This window comes from Triturus cristatus, chromosome 4_2 (assembly GCF_964204655.1).
Source record: "Triturus cristatus chromosome 4_2, aTriCri1.1, whole genome shotgun sequence".
Lineage (NCBI taxonomy): Eukaryota > Metazoa > Chordata > Amphibia > Caudata > Salamandridae > Triturus > Triturus cristatus.
The window spans coordinates 290,237,458-290,263,383 of NC_140586.1; the positions used below are offsets into that span (position 1 = coordinate 290,237,458).

The 25,926-nt window shown below is 50.0% G+C and overlaps 1 protein-coding gene across 2 annotated transcripts in view; it reads left to right on the forward strand.

Annotated features, from left to right (window-relative positions):
• LOC146833671 (flavin-containing monooxygenase 5-like) overlaps positions 1 to 25,926 on the forward strand; it is a 315,018-nt gene that overhangs the window by 27,370 nt on the left and 261,722 nt on the right. For both annotated transcript variants that reach the window (XM_085601556.1, XM_085601555.1), the window contains exon 2: positions 5,848 to 6,026. In XM_085601556.1, coding sequence (XP_085457682.1) covers positions 5,889 to 6,026 — 138 coding nt within the window. In that variant the 5' untranslated portion in view covers positions 5,848 to 5,888. The remainder of the gene's footprint in view (positions 1 to 5,847; positions 6,027 to 25,926) is intronic.

The window sequence follows — 25,926 nt, forward strand, 5'->3', positions numbered from 1 at the left end:
AGGACTCTGAGACCCTGAAGAGTGAGGTTAAGAATCTCTGCGCCACAGTGGGGGAGCTCAGGCGGCAGGTGATTAAGCTCAACGACTGAGCTGAGGACGCCAAAAGCCGCTCACAAAGAGGAAACCTGAGATTTGTGGGATTTCCGGAAAGGGCGGAAGGGGATGCCACGGATCTCTTTCTGGAGCACTGGATTACCCACGAAATGGCGCCTGCGCAGCTGTCGAAATTCTTCAGCGAGGAACGGGCACACTGAGCGCTTGTGACCCCCCGAGACCTGGGGCCCCTCCTCGAGCCATTATAGCTAAATTGGTTAACTATAGAGACAGAGATCTCCTGCTTCAACTTTCCCGTGGTGGATGGCGTTTCTTCTTTGAGGGTCACTCCTTCGCGATCTATGCTGACTACACACAAGGGGTTCACGAGCCGAGGAAGACCTTCATTTCCGTCAAGCGACGACTTCGAGATCTGAATTTAAAGTACAGTCTCATGTTCCCGGCGAAGCTGCGTGTGCAAAGCAAGGGCCGGGTCCTGTCCTTTTTCTCGGCGGAGGAGGCGAGAGACTGGTTGGACACTAAAGCTCCAGAAGGAAAACGACTGGTCTCTTCAAGGGGAACCGTGGACTCAGACAACTCGAGATCGCCTGTTAGGAGTTGACGACAGCTTCAGAAGCAGAAGCCCAAAGGGAGAACAATGAGTCTGGGCCGGATCACTGTACAGCGGGATGGCAATCTGCAGGCCACAGATACGGAGATCGTTCCGGACTCTGTGGAGGCGACTCCAGAACTGATACCAGGCACGAGTGGTTCTGGTGGAGGGAGAGAATGATCTCCTTGAACTGTAACGTATTTGATGTTTTGTTGAGCTAAATTAGTGGGAGCCTGAACTGAGGTGAGGTATATGAGCAGGACCCGTTCTCTTTTGGGGAGGGAGTGATCGGACCGTGGCATAGTGAGAATACAGGACCTTGGTCCCGAGATTGTTGTACTCTGGGGATATTCCCTCAGGTCGGGACAGTATGCGGGTCGAGGGTCTGGCCAACTGATGAAGATATAATGGATAGGGGCTGCCGGTGGAGCAGCAGTGCCCCCAGACTCAGTTCGCTGTGAGAGCAATCTCGCACCCGGGGTAACCAACTCTCTTGCACAACATTACCTGTTTTGGGTAAAGGGGGAGGGAGATCTGAGGGTGGTACGTATGATGGCTTATATGGAAATGTATTTGCTTATTCACTTGGCTGCCCGGGAGGGTGGGGGGAATGGGTTCTTCAAGTTCTTGTTTTTCTACGTTTGATTTGTTGTTTGGGGATCCACAGGGTCACACAGAGCTATGCCACATTACACTGAGGGGGTTGAGGAGAGGATGAAGTCCGGGGTGGACAGCGTAGTGCGCCCCGACCACACTATCGCTCTGCCATGACGACACAAAAATTGAAGTTCCTTAGTTGGAATGTCCGTGGGCTGATGAATATAGTCAAGCGACGCAGAGTGCATGCTTTCCTCAAGCGATATGGAGTTGCAGTTGCTGGCCTCCAGGAGACGCACATATGGGGAGACACCATTAAAAGCCTACGCAAGCGATGGAGAGGGCAGATATATGCCACATCATACTCTGGCTTTCGACTTGGGCGCTGGTGTGGGTGGCACAGGGGGTCCCGTTTCAGCATCTCCATCATGTATTAGATTCCGAAGGGCGTTATGTTATAGTGTTTGGGAGGTGGGAAGGTAAAGAACTCTGTATTATAAATGTGTATGCACCTAACATAGACTGCCCTGCTTTTTACCTGGAGGTGCTGAAGGCCGCAACACCATTCATGGGGGCTGAGATACTTCTAATGGGTGACTTTAATTGTGTACTTGATGGGTCTTTGGATAAGGAGCCTCCCAAAAACAATACCAAACCCCGGATGGTGGACGCCCTTCGGGGCGCACTCCAGGGTTTGCAGCTCCGTGACATATGGAGACTACACAACCCTGGTAAAAGAGAGTTCTCTTGTTTTACTCCGGCAGCTAACACCTTCTCAAGGATTGATAATTGCTGTCTCACGGCCGGCCTGATAGCCACGACAACGGCTGTCGCCTACTTGCCGCGATATCTGTCAGACCACGCGCCCTTACTGTTGACCCTGATATCCGGGCTGGGTATACCACCTATTCCTATGTGGCGGCTTCGGGCTGAGGCCCTGTTGAATCTCCCCTTTGTACGAGGCTCTCCAAGATTATTTTGATGAGAATTGGAGGTCCACTGATATGAGGTCTACGGAATGGGAGGCCATGAAGGTTGTTATAAGAGGGGTCTGTATGAAGACGGCCTACGGAGTACATCGGCAACTAATTGCGGACATACACTCTTTAGAGAAGCGTCTGAAGACCTTAGGAGATATGCTACATCAAACCCCGGAGAATAGAGAGTGTGGGTTCAAGGAGAGCTGCTCGATGCTTAGTCCCGCCTAGAGAAGTACAGATACACCATGTTTAGGCAGAGATTACACGCTGAGGGAGACAGGTCCGGAGCACTACTAGCTCGACTAATTAGGACAGAGATGGAACATGCTCCGGTTATACAGCTTCGGGACAGTAACAGAGTGTTGCAACATACGCAGGAGGCGATTATCCAAACATTCGCGACACACATGACACGCACTTGTTCGTCGGTACTCTGAGATGAACCTCTTACATTTCAAGACTTTTTTGCAGATATAGAGTTCCCCACACTTAGTGAGGACGAGGCGGAGGCCCTGGTGGCGCCCCCTACTAAGGAGGAGCTGCTGGTGCAGATCCGACACCTGAAAAATGGGAAATGCCCTGGGAGCGACGGTCTTCTGGCTGAGTTCTATAAGACCTTTGCCGTTGACTTGGGGGATTGTCTTCTTGAAGTGTACACAGAGGCCCTAGAGAGGGGGACCCTTCCAAAATCTATGATGGAGGCGCTGGTCTCCATGATCCTTAAACCAGACAGGGATCCCCACTCCCCGGGCTCATACAGGCCCATATCCCTCTTAAATATTGACATGAAGGTGCTGAGCGGTGTGCTAGCATCCAGAATTTTGCCATATATGACCCGGCTGGTGCATCCCGATCAGTCTGGGTTTATTCCCACTCGCAATACCACCCACAACCTACGTAGACTTGCACACCTATGGCATGCGCCGGATCTGGAGCAATTGGACTGGGTGCTGTGCCTTCTGGATGTTAGGCAGGCTTTCGACACCGTTGAGTGGGAGTATATGTGGCGTGTTCTCACCCGGATGAGAGTGGGAGATGACTATATGCGATGGTTAAGGCTACTGTATTGTAACCCTACAGCCCAGATCCACCTCCGAAACCAGGTGTCGGATGCGCTGGAGCTCCAGTGGGGTACACAACAGGGCTGCCCCCTGTTGCTGCTCCTTTTTGCTTTGGTAATGGAGCTGCTGGCGATTGCCCTTAGGCAGCGAATGGAGGGCTGGGGCATCCGACTAGGCGCTTCAGCGCATGTTGTTTCTATGTATGCCGACGACACAATGGTATATCTTAGACACCCTGAAACAGCTGTCCCGGAGCTTCTTTGGGAACTTACCAGTTTCGGAATGATCTCTGGACTCTGTCTTAACCCGGGGAAGTCTAAACTATTCCCCATGGGAACCCTACGAGACGCGGACCTAGATGCTCTACCGACGGTGAGAATGAGCTGTGTCACTGACTCGATCCGCTACCTTGGGGTCCAGCTGGTACACGCACAGGAAGCATACCATCACTGCAACGTGGGAAGATGCATAGAGGGGATACAAAACTCCATTAGGTTCTGGCGAGACCTTCCACTGTCACTGATGGGACAGATTGCCCTGATTAAAATGGTGGTTCTCCTGAGATGCCTATATACCCTGCAGAACTCTCTCTATCATATCCCATGGGTGTATTTTAAACGCTTGGATCATCTGCTGGTTGGCCTCTTCTGGGGATCAAACAGAAAAAAGTGAAGTTACACACTTTACAGAGAACATGGGAGCAGGGTGGGCGGAGATACCCAGATTTACACAGTATTATATGGCGACACAACTACAGGACGCGACACACTGGCTAGACGAAAGCGTCAACTGGGAGAAGGGTCTGCTGGAGGGTACATATGGAGAGACCCCTCTCCCGGACCTCCTTATGATGGGATCGCAAGCCCCGGCACACCTCCCTTACATTAGTAGACAGGTGGCCACTGTATGGGAATACGCAGTAAAAACAGTAATGATAAGAGCGCCATACGCCCCAGAGGCCCCACTTTGGGCAGTGGTACCATTTAAAAACATAAGCGGCCGGTGGTAGGCTGTGCCACTATGGGAGACTTGTATTTGGATCGACATTTCCTCACCAGAGAAGAGACCGAGCAGGGGTTTGATCTTGGTCGTTGGTCAATACCTCCAGTATGCCAAGATCTCGGCGACTGCGAGGGAGATATGGCCATCATTCCCCGAGGAGCCACCCATAGCTGCCACTCTTAGGACCCTCGTCACGATGGCTGGAGCCCGCAGATTGGTGTCACATCTATGTAAGGCGTTGAGGGAGGACCTAGCTGTGGACCCATTACCGGTGCAGGGCCGGTGGGACGACCTACTTGAAGAGCCCCTGACAGAGGCAGAATGGGAAAGGGTACACACCGAGGTTAAACTGATCAGCTCGAATGTAAGATTCAGGATTACTCAATATAATATAGTGCATCAATTATATCTAACCCTGCACACATTACATAAAATCTACCCGGATAGGCCCTCACATTGCCCCAGGTGACGCTAAGCTCTTACATATGACCTGCAACTGCCCAAGGGAGACCCCCTTCTGGGAGGCGGTTTTGGTGCACTTGAAACATGTCACAGGGTGGTCAATTCAGCACTCCGGCCACCAGGTGCTTTTGGGGCTTAAACCAAGGCCCAAGGGCATAAAGCTTACGAGGCGATTCTTGCAGCTAGGGTTAGTGTTGGCCAAGAGATGGATAGCAATTAGCTGGATGAATGAAAAACTGGACTAAAGATCTGGTGGAGTGGGCTACGGCGGAGTTGATTCGTATGAGGCGGGTACGGATGGACGAGAAATTAGAAGATGATGCAAGAGCATTGCAGGGTATGATAACAGAGGTCTGGTTAGAGGAAGAGAAAGTGAGATCTCTCTTACAGGTCACGGGTGGGACACAGATTGTCCGACAGGACCTGGACGACCAAGATACTGTATAGATTGCCGCGGGCCGGTGGGCCAAAGGGTAGGCTATAGGAACGGGAACCAAAATCAATTCTGAGGCATATGTTTAACGGGTGGTGTATACCCAGGTGACCCAAGGGTGGGGGGTTGTTCACAGTTTAATTAGTTCGATAAGTTTTTAGATACTGTTTCTCCATATTCCAATGTAGCAGGAAATGTGCAGCACAGGATGTACGCTCAACTGCGATCCTTAATTGTACGAATTACTCTGTTTTTTCTCAATTTTTTTTCTGTTTTATGCCTGACAGGCTGCCTGTAGCTGGTTTGTAACTATACTAGTTACGTACTATGCTGGTTTGTGGATGAAAATTCAATAAAAAATATTTTTTTAAAACAAACTTTAACCTATAGACTTAATTAAACAGTAACTAATAGTTGTACGAGGCACCTTGAAGCTGTTTTCATTTTCTCCTTAACAATCTAGTGATTCTGCAAAATCCCAAATAACCAGCCACTATATCCAGTAGAAACCAGTAGAAACCATTTGTAACTGGTCAAGTGGAATTGCGTCCAGGATTCCTGAAACATTTTCAAATATATTTTTGTCAAAATGGCTGCCGAACAATTGCTCCTTGTTACATATGGCAAAAAGTTTCAAATACAAGTATTTTCTTTTATCTTCAACAGCACTGCACAGTCCCCGTAAAACGATTGTATTCCGACACACAATGGCCATGGGCAAGAGAGTAGCGATTATCGGAGGAGGGTCAAGCGGACTGACGTCTATCAAGTGCTGCCTGGACGAGGGGTTGGAGCCCACCTGCTTTGAGAGAAGTGAAGACATTGGAGGGCTTTGGAGATTTAAGGTAGGTGGTAAAGTGCTCCTGCAAGCTTTTGAAGGTGCACAATGGTAGGAATTCTTCTGAAAATATATCCCCTTGCTTTTGAGGGTTTGATTCTAATTCTTCGGTTGACTAACTTCAGCGGCCTCATGCATTTGTATTTAATTTTTAGGCTTGTCAGTCCTATTGCTTTTCAATTGAATTCATCAACATTATTTGTTTTGTACAAAGGTTGAATCGTTGTCTCATTAGTTGCTCCACACATGACCACAAGCAATGAAATGCTTGGGTTGGATAGTAGAGATCACTGTTGAATCAGTGTAGACCTATCTTCTCCCGCTATATGGCTTTTGCTATTGCATACTTTGTTGTATTGCAGTCTACTCACATTATGACCTCACCCAATGCCTTAATGAAACTGGTCACTAGTGTCATTACCTGGACAGTGTTTACCTGCTTCTTCACCCTCATGCGTTATACCATCCACCATTTCAAGAATTAAGTGGGAGAATTAAAAGGGGAGAGGATGTGGCGCAAATGCCAGAGCTGTCGACTTTGGAGCAAGGGAACCAATGGCCAGATTTATCAAGGCATTGCTTTGCCCTTGCATCATGCTTCCTTGCGTTACGCCCTGGGAAGGCTCTCCATGGAAGAAGCATGGATGTTCCGTAGGTTCAACATCCCGTGATTCTTGGCTAATCACTTCGGGGCATATCAGCAAGGGCCGGCGATAATTATCGCTAAGCTCACTTAGCGCTAGGATAATTATCGCCGGCTATCGCTGCTTTCTATCGCGGAGATAGCGTGCTATCAGCAACGCTTATCTCCAAAGCGATAGAAATGCAAGCGTTAGCTGGAAAACATTGTGATTATCGCTGAAAATCCAGCGATAATCGCACTGTGACCAGCGATACCTTGCTGATAGGGCAGGGTGGTCTTAGCCATGTAATACCACCTCCCTTTGGATTACATGGCTATGTCAGAACTAAAGCAGGCATAAGGAAATTTTTCTTATCGCTCTGCTTGTTTGCGTGCAGCTTGATAATTGGAGAAATGTCGGTTAGCGACATTTCTCCAGTTATTTTGGGAAGGAACGCCCACTTTGCATCTCATTAGAGATGCAAAGCTGGGCGTTTAGTAAACAGGCGCTAAGGCAAGGATTCACCCGATAACGTGACCTTGCTGATATAACGATAAAATTATCGCCGCTTTTCGGCCGAAAACGGCTGCAAAAACGGCGATAATTTTTTATCACCGCCTTGTAGATATGCCCCTTCATTTCCTCGTGCCCAAAAAATGAAGGAAATTATTACGCCCTTGTGTAATGTAGGTGGTGAGTTTTGTCAAAAAAGGACACGCCCAGTATGGTATGGTACGGTCAAATGAAGCGAATGTTTGGGAACCCACCAAGTGGGTTAAAAGGCCCCTCACACACCAACCTGGTTGGTGTCATGCTTCATCATCGGGGCCCCAACCGGGTGGCCGAGTGCCTCCCGGTTGTGCTGCGACGCCTGGCTACAGCGGAGCTGGTGTAGTGCAAAAATGTGATGTGGTGAAAATATAAAAAATACCACTGAGAATCCTTACCATAGGAAAATTTATTATTGGCGGCTCAGGGTATTGGTTAAAAGGATATGTGGTGCAACTAAATATAGGAATAATTATCTATTAGTTGACTAGGTGTTGGGTCTACATGTTTCAGCTCTCTAGTAAAAGTAATGAGGAGCTTTCATCAGGACCAGTGAGAAGTGAGTGGCAAAAGGTGTAGTGCCACGTGGTGAAAAAAATTAAAAATGGGGTTACCTACACACTCGCTAAGGTGTGTGGAACGCTGTGTCAACACATTAGCGGACACTTGGCGCAAACACTATGGCTGAGTGAAGGCGCTGTGCAGGAAGCGGGAGGGGGGCGCTTCTTACAACCAAATTGGTTGTGAAACTGCCATCGCTTTGCACCTACTGTGGCCTCCCGAAGTCCCGGACTGCGTTAAAGGGACTGATATTTATGAGGCAGCATTAAGCCAAAAAAAGTGGCTCAGTGCTGCTGATAAATATCACGCAGGCTTCTGCGCCACGGAACGTCACAAAAAGTGACGTTCCGATGGCGCAACGGGCCTCATAAATCTGCCCAAGTAAATCTATACGTTCGAGGCATGTGGGCTGCTGAATTCATATCTGTGCATAGATCGCCGCCTAGTGTTGGGTCCGGATGTTTGCACGTTGTTGTCCTGGAAGAGTCTTCGAAGTATCCTGGGATAGGTGACTCCTCCCCTGGACTACAGTGCGCATGGGCATCCTCTCCATCCTCAGATTGTTTTTTTCCGCCATTGGGTTCGGATGTGCTTATCTTGACTCAAGTTAGGAAAAACTTTTTACAGGCCAAAAGGCCTTTAGTTCGCGTCGGTACTGTTCCCGATCGGTATCGATAGTTATTTGTTAGTTTACTAACTTCAAAAACGATTTTTTCGCATCTTACCCGACCATCGACCCGACATCGACGATGGAATCGAGGACACCATTCAAGCGGTGTCCTGTATGCAATGCGAAATATCCCCATGTCGACGTCCACCCGGTGTGCAACAAATGCCTTTCACCGGACCACGACGAGTCCACATGTATGGCCTGTGCCCGATTCCGATCCAAAAAGACTCTCCGGAATCGACGAGCAGCGAGACTTGAAGCGCAGCACGCGGCACCGGCCCCGACCAACATCTTCAGCGCCGAGGTCGAAGAAGTGGAGAACCTACCCTCCAGCCCCGCTTCCGAACACGATTCCGGATCGGAAGACATCGAAGAACAACTCTTTCACAGAGACGAAGCCGACACCGAGGTAGGAGACTACAATGAGGCCTTAGGGGCCGAAGAGAGTAGCTCCGGTGACGAGCAAGGCCTACCCGTACAGACTGAGGATATCCCAGTGCGTCAGTCTCTGGCTCCGATCGAGGGATCGCCTTCGGGCCTTACCCAAGACCTATCCCGCGGTTCTTCGGCCCCGCCCTCTGGCCCGGCCTCGGACATTCAGCGGCAGCCATTACTACCCAAAACGACTGGTTTCCCTTCATCAAAACCGAAACCGAAAGCCGTATTGGTTCATCAGAAACCGAAACTGAAAGTAACACTGGTCGGATCGAAGCCCACCACACCTTCGACGCCAGCCAAACCTGTCGGCACCGACCGCACCAAACGGGACTTCGGTGCCAAGCTTGCAGCAGCCGACGTCGGCGCCGACACACAGAAAAAGACCATCGGTCCCGCCAAACCGCCTCGGCTCCCGGCACCGACACAATCGGCTCCGGCCACAAAGGTCAAAATGGCTGCTGCGTCTCACACCGCTTCGAAAGCAGCACCAAAGGCACACTCATCGACGCCGTCGACAGCTACTACCTCTCATCGACTCGATGACCCAGTGGCGCCGAAAAAGTCCACGACCGCTTCTACAGAACCGGTCGGCGCCAAAGAACCGTCGGCGCTCCAGGTGCGGCAAGTTGCAGCGTCCTTGCAACGCATCAAAGACAAGGCAGCCCTCCACGACACGTCAGGCTCCGAGCCGAAAAAAGCTTCTCCGGCACCGGGCAACATCACTTTTGGCCTACCACCATCCACGGCCCCAAAACTGTTCGAAATCAGAACACGTGTCACCCACACCAGGATCACACCTGCCGAACGCTCTCCTGTGGAGACGTCACCATCGCACATCATCGATGCCGACACCGGCAGAATGATGCTCCACAAGAGGAGAATAACTTCCGAGCCAGCTTTGGACTCCTACCGGATCCCGCTAAAGAAAAAACTGCCAGTGGATTCGGAACCAGTTCTTTATGAACCTCTCCATACCTCTTACCAACATCCACTGTCCTTCTCTCCAACACACTCCGAAACCGACGTTTTGGAGGACTACATGGGTGACCACGTCCCCTACCCCGGGGAGATGGACCCTCAAGGCCAACAGGACCCTGACCAGGCTTGGGATGACCCTGTAGACCCAGGTGCACCTCTGGATACGCAGGACACGCAGCTATATGGCGCAAAAACGTCTCCCACAGAGGACACTGCCGCATTCAACGCCCTCATTGAACGCGCTGCGGCCAATCATGGTGTGCAACTCCATTCTGACACCATTGAGGACGATTTTCTCATGGATACTTTCGCATCCTCAGAAAGGAATATCAAAACTCTACCCATGTTGAAAGGTGTCCTCAAACCAGCAAAGGACATTTTCAAAGAACCCACCAGGGCAAGAGTAATAAACCCCAGGATCGACAAGAAATACAGGTCGGCGCCTGGGGACCCTACCTACATTAGAGGCCAGTTGCCTCTGGATTCCATAGTAGTCGCGAACGCTCGCAAACGGGCGCACTCGCAGACAACAGGGGATGCTCCTCCCCCGGACAAAGAGTCCAAGGTGCTAGAGACCTCCGGCAAACGGGTTGCAGCCCAAGCAGCTAACATATGGCGTATTGCCAATACTCAGGCGCTCCTAGCTCGCTACGATCGCGCACATTATGACACATTGGAAACATTACTACAACATCTCCCTGACCAATACAAAGAGGGAGCAGAGATCCTCATCAGGGAGGGACAACTCCTCACGAACGTATCCATTAAGTGTGCAATGGATGCCGCAGATACCGCTGCCAGAGCCATAAACACTAGCGTCATGTTACGACGACACGCCTGGTTACGAATCTCCGGATTCAAACCTGAGGTACAAAATAACATCCTCAACCAGCCGGTCAACCCCGACTACTTATTCGGGCCAGAGGTTGACACCACCCTAGAAAAAATAAAAAAGAACACAGACACTGCAAAGTCCATGGGGGCCCTCCAAACGCAGACCTTTCGGAGCGGCTCCTTTCGTCGCCCCGGAAATAGAGGAGCAGGTAGAGGACAGGGGTCACAGCAAACCTACAACAAAGGAAACACACAAAGTTCCTACGATAAAAACACCCGGGGTGGATATCGTGGCTCAAGCACAAAGGGCAGAGGACGCGGATATGGCAACACCAGGTCCTCCCCCAAAAACAAACAGTGACGCCCTCTCCCTTCCTCCCGACCACATAACACCTGTCGGGGGAAGGCTACAAAGGTTCCTGTCCACGTGGAACTCCATCACCACGGACAGGTGGGTCAAAGATATTATCAAACACGGTTACTGCCTAGAATTAACCTCCACTCCGCCCACAATACCGCCAAAACACCGTCCTATGTCCTCAGAGCACTTCACGCTATTACAGCAGGAAGTGCTAAGTATGCTACAAAAAGGCGCAATAGAGGTCGTACCCGTCCACGAGCAAGGTACGGGGGTGTACTCCCTGTATTTTTTAATACCGAAAAAGGACGGGTCACTCAGACCTATACTAGACCTGAGACCCCTCAACCGCTACATTCTCTCGGAGCATTTCCACATGCTCACCCTGCAACAAGTCCTACCACTGCTCAAACAGGGAGACTTCCTAGCCACGCTAGACCTCAAAGATGCGTATTTCCACATACCCATTCACCCATCACACAGAAAATATCTCAGGTTCACTATTCAACGGCAGCACTACCAATTCAAGGTTCTTCCCTTGGGCGTGACAACAGCGCCCAGAGTTTTCACAAAGTGCTTGGCTACTGTGGCCGCACATCTACGGAGACAACACATTCATGTCTACCCCGAGCTCGACGACTGGCTTGTTCAAGCAAAGTCAGCCCAGCAATGTGCCAGCCACATGTCCCGCACCATTCACCTTCTTCACAGTCTGGGGTTCTCACTAAATTACCCAAAATCCCATCTCCAACCCGCACACGTACAACAGTACCTAGATGCGACCATAGACACTCTGGCGGCCACAGCTCAGCCAAATTTAGTGAGAATCACCAGCATGCAAATGCTGATTTCCAAGTTCAAACCCCAACACTCCCTTCCCGCGCGAGTGTTCATGGAGTTGATAGGCATGATGGCCTCCTGCATTTTCATAGTCCCACACGCGAGACTACATATGCGCCCGCTTCAGGAGTGCTTAGCACGTCAATGGAATCAGGCTCAAGGGTAACTAAAAGACCTAGTGTTGGTGAGCGGTCGGGCATACAACTCTCTGCATTGGTGGAATCCACAAAACCTTTGCAAGGGCCGACCGTTCCAAGAGCCTGTTCCACAGATAATACTGACAGCGGACGCGTCTCTCCAGGGATGGGGAGCTCATGTACTCAATTACACAGTGCAGGGACTATGGACAACACAACAAAAGAAGATGCACATCAACCTTCTAGAACTGATGGCAATCTTCCTGGCTATGAAAGCATTCAAAGTACACTTGTGCAACAAAGTCGTGTTGATCCGGACGGACAACATGACCGCCATGTACTACATACAGAAGCAGGGAGGAACACACTCTCCACAGTTGTCTTATCTGGCTCAGAGCATGTGGAAGTGGGCCATTCAGAGGAACATGTTCCTCATGGCGGGACACCTCCCCGGCAAGGACAACCAGATGGCGGATCTGCTCAGCAGACACAGCCACCAAATGCACGAGTGGGAGTTACACCCATCAGTACTCCAGCCGTACTTCCAGCAGTGGGGTCACCCAGACATAGACCTATTCGCCACAAGCGAAAACGCAAAATGCCAAAGCTTTGCCACCAGGTTCCCACATCCGCAGTCGCAGGGCAATGCGATATGGATGAACTGGTCCGGCAGATTTGCGTACGCTTTTCCCCCAGCACCACTGATACCGCTGGTGGCACGCAAACTCAGACAACACTCACTGACACTCGTCCTGGTTGCTCCAACGTGGGCACGCCAGCCATGGTACACCACCTTTCTCGAACTTTCCGTGGTGCCGCATCAAAGACTGCGGATCAAACCCGCGCATTTGACGCAGAACCATGGAGAAATTCAGCACCCAGATCCGCAACAGCTGAACCTGGCAATCTGGCTCCTGAAGTCCTAGAGTTTGGCTACCTAAACCTGCCACCTGACTGTATGGACATCATTAAGGAGGCCAGGAGACCCACTACCAGGGCTTGCTATGCAGCCAAATGGAAAAGATTCGTCATTTATTGCAATAATAATGACATTAACCCGCTAGACGCATCCATCCAAAACATAATTTGTTACCTCTTACACCTATACCGTTGCAATCTGGCATACACCTCAATACGTGTCCATTTGACCGCAATATCAGCCTATCTCCAGAACAGGCAGCACCTCTCTTTATTCAGAGTGCCAGCCATCAAAGCATTCTTGGAAGGACTCAAACGAGTAATTCCTCCAAGCCACCCACCAGCGCCAATGTGGAACCTCAACTTGGTCCTCACACGCCTGATGGGTCCACCCTTCGAACCTCTACACTCATGCGAGATTCAATTCCTCACCTGGAAAGTAGCTTTCCTAGTAGCAATCACTTCTTTGAGGAGAGTTAGTGAACTCCAGGCACTAACCGTTCAAGAGCCATTTATACAGGTTCTCGCCAACAGGGTCGTACTACGTACCAACCCCAAATTCATGCCCAAGGTGATATCGCAGTTCCACATGAATCAAACTATTGAACTGCCTGTTTTCTTTCAAAACCCACAAACTGTCGCAGAAAGAGCACTCCATACACTAGATGTAAAGAGAGCCCTCATGTACTATATCGACAGGACTAAGGTCTTTAGGAAGACTAAACAACTTTTCGTTGCCTTTGCCCCACACCACAAAGGTAACGCTATCTCCAAAGCAGGTATAGCCAGATGGATCGTTAAATGTATTCAAATTTGCTACCAAAAGGCTAAACGCACATTAACGATCCCCCCACGAGCCCACTCAACACGTAAGTTAGGGGCCTCCATGGCTTTCCTGGGAAACATTCCTTTGCATGATATATGTAGAGCAGCCACCTGGTCCACTACACACACATTTACCAAACACTATTGTGTTGATGTGCAATCAAAACAGCAGGCAGCTGTATGACAGGCTGTTCTCAAAACTCTTTTTCAGACCGCTGCAGCTGGCACTGGTAGCCGCCGCTAATAGGAGGTACTGCTATGCATTCTATGCACAGATATGAATTCAGCAGCCCACATGCCTCGAACTGAATATGCTACTTACCAGTATGCATCTGTTCTTGGCATGTAGGGCTGCTGACATTCATATCGCCCTCCCTCCTCCCCGGCGCCTGTAGCAGCTGCAGCTCTCAGAATTACTGTAAGCATGGTCATCACTTTCTGTATCTACTCCATCACTGCCACAATGGCGAAAAACAATCTGAGGATGGAGAGGATGCCCATGCGCACTGTAGTCCAGGGGAGGAGTCACCTATCCCAGGATACTTCGAAGACTCTTCCAGGACAACAACGTGCAAACATCCGGACCCAACACTAGGCGGCGATCTATGCACAGATATGAATGTCAGCAGCCCTACATGCCAAGAACAGATGCATACTGGTAAGTAGCATATTCAATACTTGTATATACTTACAATTGACAATATTTTGGGTACAAATATTTTGAAGCACAATATTTTTGTAGCACAATATTTCTGTTCATGATAATCTAACATACTACTGAAAGGAGGGGGTATCCTCCAAGGGTCTTTCAACATATTTTACATAGGGACCCCATGATTTTCACTATGAAGCTTAGTTATAGCCAGTGGAGTGCTCACTTTTGCAACCACGCCCAACCTCCCATCAGAATCAGAAGATGCTGACTTTTGCAAGGGGAGGTACTCCACTTTCAAATACTGGATCTCGAGACTAGATTCCTTTTAATGGATGATGTAGCAAAGGTTCTAAGGGCCCCAACATAAGCAGAGGTTCTTTGTATCCCTTGGCCTCGGTGCCACTACACTTGTCGCACCAAAGCAGCTATGCCTTTGATTACTCGATCTCCAAGAAGACCGTCAATCCCTTTCCTGCACAGCTATTGTTGCCAAGTTTTTGTGAGTCTTCTTTCTAAGTTTCTCTCCTTTAGCCCCACCTCATCCGCAACCTATAAAGCCTCAGGTATTGGATCTGAGGACACACTGTGAGGGTTGATTAGAGTTTGGCAGAATGCGGGACATACCCATGTACACACTCTAAAGCAGATAAGGCGTCTGCAAATATTTGGTAGATATCCATGTCTGGCAAACACTACGGGGGCAGATTTACTAATATTTCACGCAGCGCAGCAAGGTAACCTGCATTGCATGAAAGGAGAGAGCAAAAATGTGCCATATCTACTACGATATGGTGCAAATCACAAAAGGAAGAAGGAACACTCTGCCTGGCATGCTAGCACACAATTAGCCCCGATGCAATGTGGTAAATGTAGTGCATGATAACATTCACTTCAGTTGAAAGTCTTTAGCATTCACCGTTGTTGGTGCAGCCAGTGCCGCGTATCTCTAGACATGTGTTTCAGGATTGTTGTCCTTCTTCAGTAGACGCAGAGTCTTCTCAGGTTTAGTACCACTTCCAGCGATATGGTGCGCTTCTGCTCTCTCTGCTAGTGCACTGTGCTCTGCCTAGTGACGATACAGGCACCCACGTGCCATGCTGCAATTGTGTCTGCATTACAGGCAGCATTGTTTTTGTGTAGGAAGGGACTCCTTCCTGCACAAAAACAATCCTAAGAGGCAATTTCGTCTTTCTATATGTGCTGTGGAATGCATCATGCTTAGAGAGAGGAAATAACGAAGAGCAATGAAGATATCTCATCTCGTTGTGCCTCTTTTGGGTAGGGGCACCAGTTTGCCACAAACCCAGGTTTACAAGTCTTAATAAAACTGGGTTTCAACCAAAATACATGGGTGAGTGCATGAGAACGCTCATGCTCCACCTATGTAATGCCTACTCAACTCAAAGTACAAGGCAGGGCTTTGTCCTGCATTTGATACTTTGTATTTACTAAACTAAGCAAAGCCACAGAAATTAATTTTGCGTGGCTTAGTAAATACCATACTACATTTTGCATCGGGCTGCATTGCAAAAGTGACGCAACCCCAACACAAAATCTTAGTAAACCTGTGCCTAAATACAAGCCTACATATATAAACCTGGTAGTGGAAGGCACTAGATAGGAAGTCATGTGTCAACCTCAGCCTCCAAGAGAATTTGATGAAAGAAGAAAGGTGTTGTTTCCTTTTGCATTGCTAAGCATATTTTTACTGGGGGGGCAGCTGGACCGTGAACTCTTGGCTCAAGCTACTCAACGCTACAGACTAGGGTTGCAGCTGGTGACGACCACAGGTCACATACCCACAATCCTAAACGATTCCACTTGAACCAGGATACTTGAGGTCACCCGGAATTGGTTTTCTCTACTAACAGAGAAGGCCAAGAGACACGAAGAAAGGGCCATATGTTTGCCACTGGAGAATGAAATAGGAAATAGGCATGGGTAAGGAACCCTCCAGCATTTCAATAGTTTTCTGGCAGGTTCCACAAGCCGACAAAAGCAATCGTGATGTAATGGGGTGAAGGACTAAATTCCAGGGTCATGCCAGCTTCCACACAAGCTGTCCTATGCACATTCTGAAACCCATGAGCTCAACATGACCTGAGATCCACTATGTGACTTTGGATATTATTTGGGCACCATGTATCATATGAGAGCATCAAATAACTGTAATGGCACATCACCAATAGTATCTCACATGGCTCTTGCACAGAAAGCCTTTTTTCTTTGAAACTGTGGATTTCTTTTTACTTCTGCTGTATGGTGACACAAACCCTTATCACTAAGCGACTGAACTACGGCAACGCCCTCTAAGTAGGAATCACTGCACACCTCCTACAGAGACTTCAGACCATACAGAACATCGCAGACATCCTTACCCTCTGCTTTCCCAACGAACCCACATCACACCCCACCTCAGGCAAGTCAACTGGCTCCCCGTACAGAAGAGATGCCAATTCAAGCTGCTGACCCCCGCACACAAGGCTTTACAAAACTAAAGACCCGCCTACATTAACCATCGCCTGAACTTTCACCAACCATCAAGAAGACTACGCTCCGCCTCCCTTTCACTTGCCCATACTCCATGCATCTACTGAAGCAGAAGTGGAAGACACTCCTTCTCCCACATCACAGCAAAGACCTGGAACAGCCTCCACACTTACCTCTGGACCATCACCTCACTTCCGGAATTCCGAATGGCCCTCAAGACCTGGCTGTTCGAAAAAGCCTCCGGGACCTGCAAGCACCTGAATACCCAGGGGCAGATTTATAATAACTGGCGCATCCCTGCATATCAGCAGGGATGCGCCAGTCATTGTGCGTCACAGCTCCGCCACCATTGAAGCGCCGCATTGTACCATGGGGCAAAAACGGCACAGATGCGTGACGCATCTGTGCCGTAAAAGTGGCGCATTGCTGGAGTTGCGTCGCAAGCGCGACGCAGCTCCAGCAATGATTTGGGGGGACCTATTTTCACAATGCTGCGTCAATCCTTACGCCTGCTTCAAGCAGGCGCAGGGTTTTGACGCAGCATGGGCTCAAAAGTGACTGAGTGAAATCTTGTAGATTTCACTCAGCCACTTTTAGGAGGCGTTCCTGCGACGGAACGCCCCCCCCCCCCTGCACAGGTACGCCTACTGCTGGCGCAGGGCTTTACAACGTGACGCATCTCCCAGATGCGTCACGTTGTAAATACCCCGCAGCATGGCGCAGGATTTGCGCCGCCGCTGCGTCACAAAAGTGACGCAACGGCGGCGTAAATGAGGCGCAAGGGCCTCATAAATCTGCCCCCCTATCGGGTGATTAGCCACACTTTATAAATTGATTGGTTGAGGGTGAAGCAAAACAAACAGGCCGAAGGCGCATGCACGCAGTAAAAAGGGTAACATTTATCCTATCAGTATTGCTACTGCTACTGTAGGCCTATCTTGGTTTTGTCAGGGCTCTGGGCTGACTTTGAGATTTGTAAACATATAAATAACCTGTTCATTGTAAGACAGTAGTATTAGTACATGGTAGACTGCACATAACACGGGGAAGAGCATTTAGTAGCAGTGACACCCAACAGCACATGGGCAATACAACGTATAGCACACATCACCCTTACCTCACCACACATAGGTGGACAGACAGGCCAGCAGTCTCTATCTGCTTCATGTCCCTGAACAAACTGAAGCACATTTACTACATTTTCTGCTCTGAATTACATGAAAGGGACAGAGCAAAAATGCACCATACTTAACTAAGACATGGCGCACTTCTGCTCTCTCCTTGCGCTGGCGCACTTGTGGCAGCCTAGCACCAACGCAGGCACCCTGGAGTCACAGCCCAAGGGTGTGGTGGACAGAATAGTCTTTGAGCAGGAGAGATACCTTCCTGCACAGAAACGATTCTTAGAGGCTTATTTCTCTTTCTATGTGTGCTGCAGAATGCATCACACATGGAGAGAGGAAGTAACAAGGAGAAATAACAATATTTCTCCTCGTTACACCAGCCTCTGGCAGGCACACCATTTTGGTGCAAACTTTAGTTTACAAACTAGTAAATCTGAGTTTGCGTCAAACTACATGGGTGGCTGCACTGAACACCTATGCTCCACCCATGTAACGCCACCCCGATGTAAAATAACGCAAGGCAGCACTATGATCTGCATTCCTTTTTTTTTTAGAAAGTCATGCAAATCGGGCTTTGCGTGGCTTTGTAAATCCCACAATGAATTTTACGTTGTGGCTGCACCAAGAAGTGGCGCACTCCCAACGCATATTGTTTGTAAATCTGGGCCTAAAAACTCATGCACACATAAGTAGTTTGTGCCAGCATTCGGAATGACTGCACCAGTCACAATATTGCACCCAGGGTGCTACTTGCATTTGGTTTTTAGCATACATTATAAAAATGCCATAATGTAACATAAGATTAAATATTGGGAATGTCCACCGTGAAGAAACCGAGATTAGACAGTGATTGTGACTTGTTGACTAACAAAGAGGCCAGTAGAGATAAAAGACCAGGGTCCATAATAGGGGAGAAGCGGAAGGCTGTAAACATATCACAAATTGGAATTTCGTGTTATAGTGTGGTGTGATTTTTACTCGAGTGACAGCTTTCTCAACGCGGACTGGTAGTTTCTCATCGCGAGCGGTCGCGAGCATACGCCTCCACTCGCAATGAGAAACCTGACCTCCCCGCGTTGAGAATCTCGCTGGGAGGTTTAATTTCCACGCTCGCGATCGGCAACTTGATGTTGCTGATCGCGAACGAGGAGAAAGTCTTGCCGGGATGTCATTTTACTCGCTCACGATCGCCAACTTGACGTTGAGGACCGCGAGCGAGCAAAAAATGCCAACTACGCTACGCGATTTTGCACTGTGCTACATGCAATTTGCGTAGCGCGAAGTAGCACAAACTACGCAAACTTTACGAGCGTAGCGTAGTTGTCCGCCCAGGGTTACATGTATTCCATTTTGTGTGGTCTGGCCGGATGGGATTGAGTTATTCTCACGGGTTTTCAACATCAAACTAGCCCGTAGCCCATTGGTATTCATGGCGTCATTTGAGTGGGGGGCTTATTTATGCTGGTGAGTTGCCTTGATGATGTATGCAAACAAGTCGTTTTTACCAGCAGCAATGCGCTTTTGGTCTGTGAATGATGGCAGAGGCCTGGGGTAGTTTAGGTCTCTGTGAGTGATGACACAAGCGAGAGATATGTGCTTACTGTGTAACATGTGCTTACAGTGACCAGTCCTCTGATGTATGGCATTAAAACTGGCCCAATGTACATGCCCCTAAGTTAACACTGATGCCCAAAAAATTGATTGACTTGCAAACAATGAATGTTAAAAACATCGAGGGAATGCATTTCAGCGATTTAGTTCCTCTCTTATTTACATGTTTATTTGATCTTGCATTCCCCACGAGTTAGCTATTTTAGAATGTTGTTGTTTATCTGTATTTTCTTCTGTGCATACTTTGAGGCTTGAGCCATGCCAGGTGTTTATGAGGGGCTTTGATTTAGCACGCAGGCGCTAAGGCTAAAGCCAAACAAAGTGCCTGTCAGTGGGTTGGCCTCTCTGACTGCAGAGCACACCGGACAATATTTGTGTATTCCATTTGCAACTGAAATTCTGTGGAAATGTGTGTGAAGGGGGTACACTGATGTCAAAATATTTGCAAGGCAAAAGTAAGAGAAATTAAAGTGCTTATATTTGAGGGAGTGCAGTGCATGTTGGGGTGGTGAAGTGACAGATGTGAGGAAGGGCATTCAGGGAAGAGTGAAAAGAGGATGCTGAAGAGGAAAGAGAGGGGGTTGAAGATGTGCAGATGGACAAGATAAGCAGACAAATAGAGGAAACATATCTAACATAAAGCACACATAATTGAAGGCCAAAACTCCTTCCACAGGCCTCAATGCTATTTAATTCACAGACTCACTATTTCAGAATTTAAACATTTTCAATGTTAATTATTTATAAGAAATCATTATTGTTACTCATTTATCTTAAACAGCTAACACCCAGTGACAAAGCCAATCATACTGACAGGCTTTAGGCGTATGTCAGTTCTTGTGCCATTTATCTGGATAAAATTACATCTCAGAGAGAAACCAAGATACCAGTCTGATGGCACACTATGGGAATCACAGAAATGTATTTGGCATGTTCCTTTATAGGGAACACCAACTTTTTTCATCTCACTTAAAGACCTGTCTGCACATATTTCTATATGACTGGTTACAGCCAGCAGCTGTGGGTGCTTCCCGAAGTCTGGTTAGAGCATATTTTTCCAAGGTTAATGCTGCATGCAGTGCAAGACACTGGGCAAGCATACATTTTAAAGGGCTAAAGTTGTCATGCAGAACAATTTACATATTACAGTAACCGTTGAACAAATGAATGCAAGAAGATATGGGGCAGTTTTTAATGTGTTTAATATTTCAAGACTATACATTCCCACTGCTTAATCAGCCTTGCTTTATCGCTGCATTTATTTGCTTTAAAATGCACAATTTGCCAATCTTTTTTTTTATTATTATTTTTTTTTTTTTTGAAACCGTTTATTACAAAATTAAAAAAATATACAGAGATGGGCCTACAACCTTCAGGCCGGCCGCTAGCAAGCAAGAGGAGCATTGGATACAAACAATAGCGCCCATGCCGCGGCGAAGGGAAATGCACAGGAGTTAGAAGCGGTGGTAGCCACACCATCCGAGCACACATAACGGTTTCATTTTAATATAAATAACAACAAAAGAACAAATCCACAAGGCAACCCACAATCGGAAACAGCAGCATGTGCTCCCCTAGCGGGGGGGACCCTACCAATCAATAGGAGTAGCAAGGGAGGGAAAAAGGGCAAGACTGGGATTAGGTGGACTCAGTGCCCGGGACCGGGGAGATGGACTGGCTAAGGGGATGGGGCCGGTGACGGATCGGGCAATAACGGCGGGGTACAGATTCCCCCGCGGTAGGCGTTCCAGGGGCCCCATACGTTCACCCATGTCCCAGGCTTACCTCTCGCAACATACACCACTTTTTCCCGAAACATGCACCAATCCATGTTATCCTTCCATGCCGAGACAGTCGGGGACCTCTGGGAACCCCACAGTTGAGCTATGTCGCGTTTGGCCACCATATATCCCAGAGTCACCCACCGCGTCTGTGGTACCGAGTAGTCGGTTGGCTCCCACACATTCAACAGGCATCTCCTCGCTTCGGGCAGCAGCGACACACGCGTAACCACCCGCAGGACCTCATGCACACCACGCCAGAATCGCTCCACCTCCGGGCATTCCCACAAAATATGGAAAAAGGTCCCCAAAGAACCACACCCACGCTTACACAGCCCGTCTACAGCATATCCCATACGCAGTAGCCTTGGCCCCGTGACATAGACCCTATGGAGTACCTTGAGCTGGACGAAGCGAAGGCGGGCCGGTATGGCCACCTCTTTCGGGGAGGCCACCGCCGATACCCAGTCCTCGTCATCCAGCTCCAATCCATCGGCCACCCATGCCTCACGAAGGTTAGTCAGCAGTCCCGAGCGGTCATTGATAAGTTTTTTATAGATCAATGAAATCGTGCTGTCCGGTACATGTCCATCTAGCACTCTATCCTCCAGAGGGGAATACTCCGGGATGGAGGCAACGTCCGGGAATACGGAGCATAGCGCATGATGGATCTGCATATACCGAAAGTACTCCCTGTCCTGCAACTGGAATTCTGTCCGTAGCATCTCGAACGTTTTGAATCCCCCCCTCGTCCAGAGATCACCCACCCTGCTGATGCCTATCATGTCCCACTTTTCAAAGCCCTTCGAGGTCCACAGGGAGCCCAACTGCTCAGATGCGTATAGTGGCGACGCCCGGGTCAAACGACCTTTCCACCCCATCGCCACATTAGCCGCGTGCCACACTCGTACCATGACACGAGTGGGGCCCGTCAGACGTGCGTCAAGCGAGCCGGAGTACAGCGCTCGGTTATAATCACCACCCGGCAGTAAAATCTTATCCATTTCAAAAGCCGGGTTTAGAGCGGGCCCGTACAGGCCGTGATTAATCGCAGCCATCTGGGAGGCCCAATAATACCGTTTGATATCCGGGAGGGCGATCCCCCCGTCATACCACGGGAGCGTCAGCTTCGCCAAGGCGATACGCGGTCTACTCTCCCAGAGCAGTTGGCGCTGCAAACTCTCCACCTCGCGAAAGTAGCGCGCCGGGACGACGTCCATTGTGTTCTGCAGAGCGTACAGGAAACGCGGCAGCGACATCATCTTAAACAATGCCGCCCGGCCGAGCGGCGGGAGCGGCAAGCGCCTCCAACGCGCAACATCCTCCTTCAGGCGCTGGAGGGGGGGAAGCAAGTTCTGACTATATTGGGCCTCCGCGTCCAGGGTAATGAAGACACCCAGGTACCGAAATCCCCGCGGGGCGATCTGGATAGGACAGCCCCGCGGAAGGATAGGGTCCTCCCCAGAGAGAACATAGACGCACGATTTAGCCCAGTTGATGATAAGGCCGGAGTTAAGACCAAATGAATGCAATACATCAACCAGCACTATCAGTGATTTACATGGGGAAGCCAGGTACAGGAGGATATCGTCAGCATATAGAGATACGCGGTCCTCATACTCGGGGGTCCAGCGGAGACCACGAATAGAAGGTTCCCACCGCAGCCACTCCGCCAGGGGCTCCAAAGCGAGCGCGAAAAGGAGCGGCGATAACAGGCAGCCCTGCCGCGTGCCCCTGCCCAGCTCGAACGAGGCCGACACTCTACCATTGACCACGACCTGCGCCAGCGGGCCAGAGTACAACAATTTTACCCAACTGATGAATCCTGGGCCAAACCCAAACTTCGCGAGCGTCGCCCAGATATAGGGCCATTCAAGCGTGTCAAACGCCATAGTGGCGTCCAAGGACGCCAAAATGGCCGGCTCTCGTATGAACGGGACACGTGCGAGCACCCCATGCAAACGCCGCAGGTTAAGCGCTGTATTGCGATGAGGGATGAAGCCGGACTGATCCTGGTGAATCAAGTCACACACTACGCCGACCAGCCGATTGGCCAACACCTTGGCGAGGATTTTGGGCTCTGCATTCAATAACGAAATAGGCCGATAGGATGTGACCCGGTCCCGTGGCCTCCCCTCCTTATGGATAACCACGATAGTAGCTAAACGCTGGTCTAGCGGGAGGGAACCCGCCGAGTGGGCCGCGAGGAACATAGCACGGAGATGTGGCGCCAGCGTATCCGGTCGCAACTTATACAACTCGATGGGAAGACCATTAGGGCCCATGGCCTTGCCGGAAGCGACTGATCGTATGGCGAGGGCAATTTCTTCGGAAGTTGGAGCAGCGTCCAACGACACTCTGTCCTCCTCCGAAAGGGAAGGCAGCGCGATATCCCTGAGCAGGGCGTGGGAATCCTCTTCAGAGCTGGAGGACACCGGGGAATACACCCCACGGAAATAGTCTGCAAAGCAGGCGACAATTTCTTCTGGTTCAGTGACACACACACCATTCTGTTTCTCAATCAACGGGACAACTCGACTCGCTCTCTCCTTTTTGTCCAACCATGCAATCAATTTACCAGCCTTGTCACCCACATCATACAATCTCCCCTGTTGCTCTCTACTGAGGCCCCTGGCCGCCTCCGTGACGAGGGCCTTATAAGCCGATTGCTTGAGTCGAAGAACATGTAATTTGTCATCCGTCACCCCATATTCTAGATCACCCTCCAACTCGGTTATCTCCGCTTCAATACGAGTCACCTCCTCCCGCTCGCGCCTCCGGGAATGGGAAATAAGGGACAAGGCCTCCCCCCTGAGTACCGTCTTGAACGCCTCCCACAATGAGATCGCTGATGACACAGACCCCACATTCTCGTCAAAGTAGCGCTTAAGGGATTTAACCAGCTCTGCGCGAATGGTGGGGTCACGCAGGTACCAGGGATTAATCGGGACCACCCTACCCTCTCCCCTCTGAAGAATATCAAAGTGCAACAAGAGTGGAGAGTGGTCCGAAATACCCCGTGTCAAATGGCGCACCTCCCCTATCCTCCCAACGTGCGCCGCCGGAACCAGGACATAATCTAGCCGTGAGAGACTACCATGAGCCCCTGAATGGAAGGTGTACTGCAGCTGCGTGGGATGTTTCAAACGCCAACAATCCACCAGCCCCAAGGTGTCCAAGAGGCCAGACAACCAGGCCTGGGCACGGGGGAGATCCCTAGGGGGGTGACGATCCACAGTTCCGGAAACCACAGCATTAAAGTCCCCCCCCACCACTAGAATCCCCTCCGGAAGGCCAAGGAGGAGGCGCCCCAGATCCGCAAAGGTGGTCGTCTGCAGCCCCGGCGGGACATAGACAGACACAAAAACGATCACTCTGCCCTCCATTCTACCCACCAAAACCGTGTAACGTCCCCTGTCGTCATGGTGCACCTCATCAATCTCCAACGGGAGCGAGTTCTTAACCATAATGCCCACACCCCTTGAACCAGACGTGAAGCCCGAATGGGCCACAAGGCGGTAGCCCCGTCTATTCATGGCACAAAAGGAGTTGCCAATGAGTTGTGTCTCCTGCAGAAAAACTATATCGGGCGAGATTCGCTTCAAGAACTGCAGGACCACACCTCGTTTTATCCTGTCCCCCAATCCATTAACATTCCAGGACAACAAGCTCAGTCCCCTACCCCCCATCATAAACAGAAGCCATCACTCGTCCCCCAGAGAGCACTTTAGAAATGATACAACGATGTTTTTGCCTTGTGGTAGAAACGAACAACACCCCACCCCAACCCACCCACCCCAACAAAACTCCCCCCTCCCTGCACCCCTGCATGAGCCCAGACAGCCCCCCCAACTTGCAGTGTGCCTGTCGCCCCTATATAGTGAAACTAGCTAGACCCCCTAGAGGAGGAAAGAGCACCCCTTCTAGACCCCATACAACCTCCAAAAGAGGGGAAAGAACAAAGACAGAAGCTTTGGTCGAAAGTGGCATCATAATCGTCCAGAGTGAGGTCCAATATCCACCCCTCAGTCCCGATCCAGCGGGCCGTCTCCTCCCGCCGCCCCCCCCCCCCACCATCCCGAGCACTACCCCCAGACAGAGTGTCCAGCCAGTCCCTGGCCGCTTCGGGACGATCAAAAAAGTGCGTGCGACCATCCACCTCTACCCGCAGCTTGGCCGGGAAGAGCATGGCGTATTTTAAGTTCATGTCCCGGAGCCGGCGCTTAACACCCAGGAAACTCAGTCTCTGTTTCTGGACCGCTTGAGTGAAATCGGGATAAAAGTTCACCTCCATATTTTCCAGCTTCATCGGCCCTTGCAGTCTGGAGGCTTGCAAGATCGCGTCCCTGTCCCGAAAGTTAAAAATCCGGGCAATGAGAGGCCGCGGAGGGGCTCCGACCTTCGGCCTTCCCCCGGGAACTCTGTGGGCCCTCTCCACTGCAAAGAATTTACTCAGTACCCTAGGCTGGAGATGGGTAACGATCAGGTCCTCTACAAAAAGATCCGCCGCCGCTT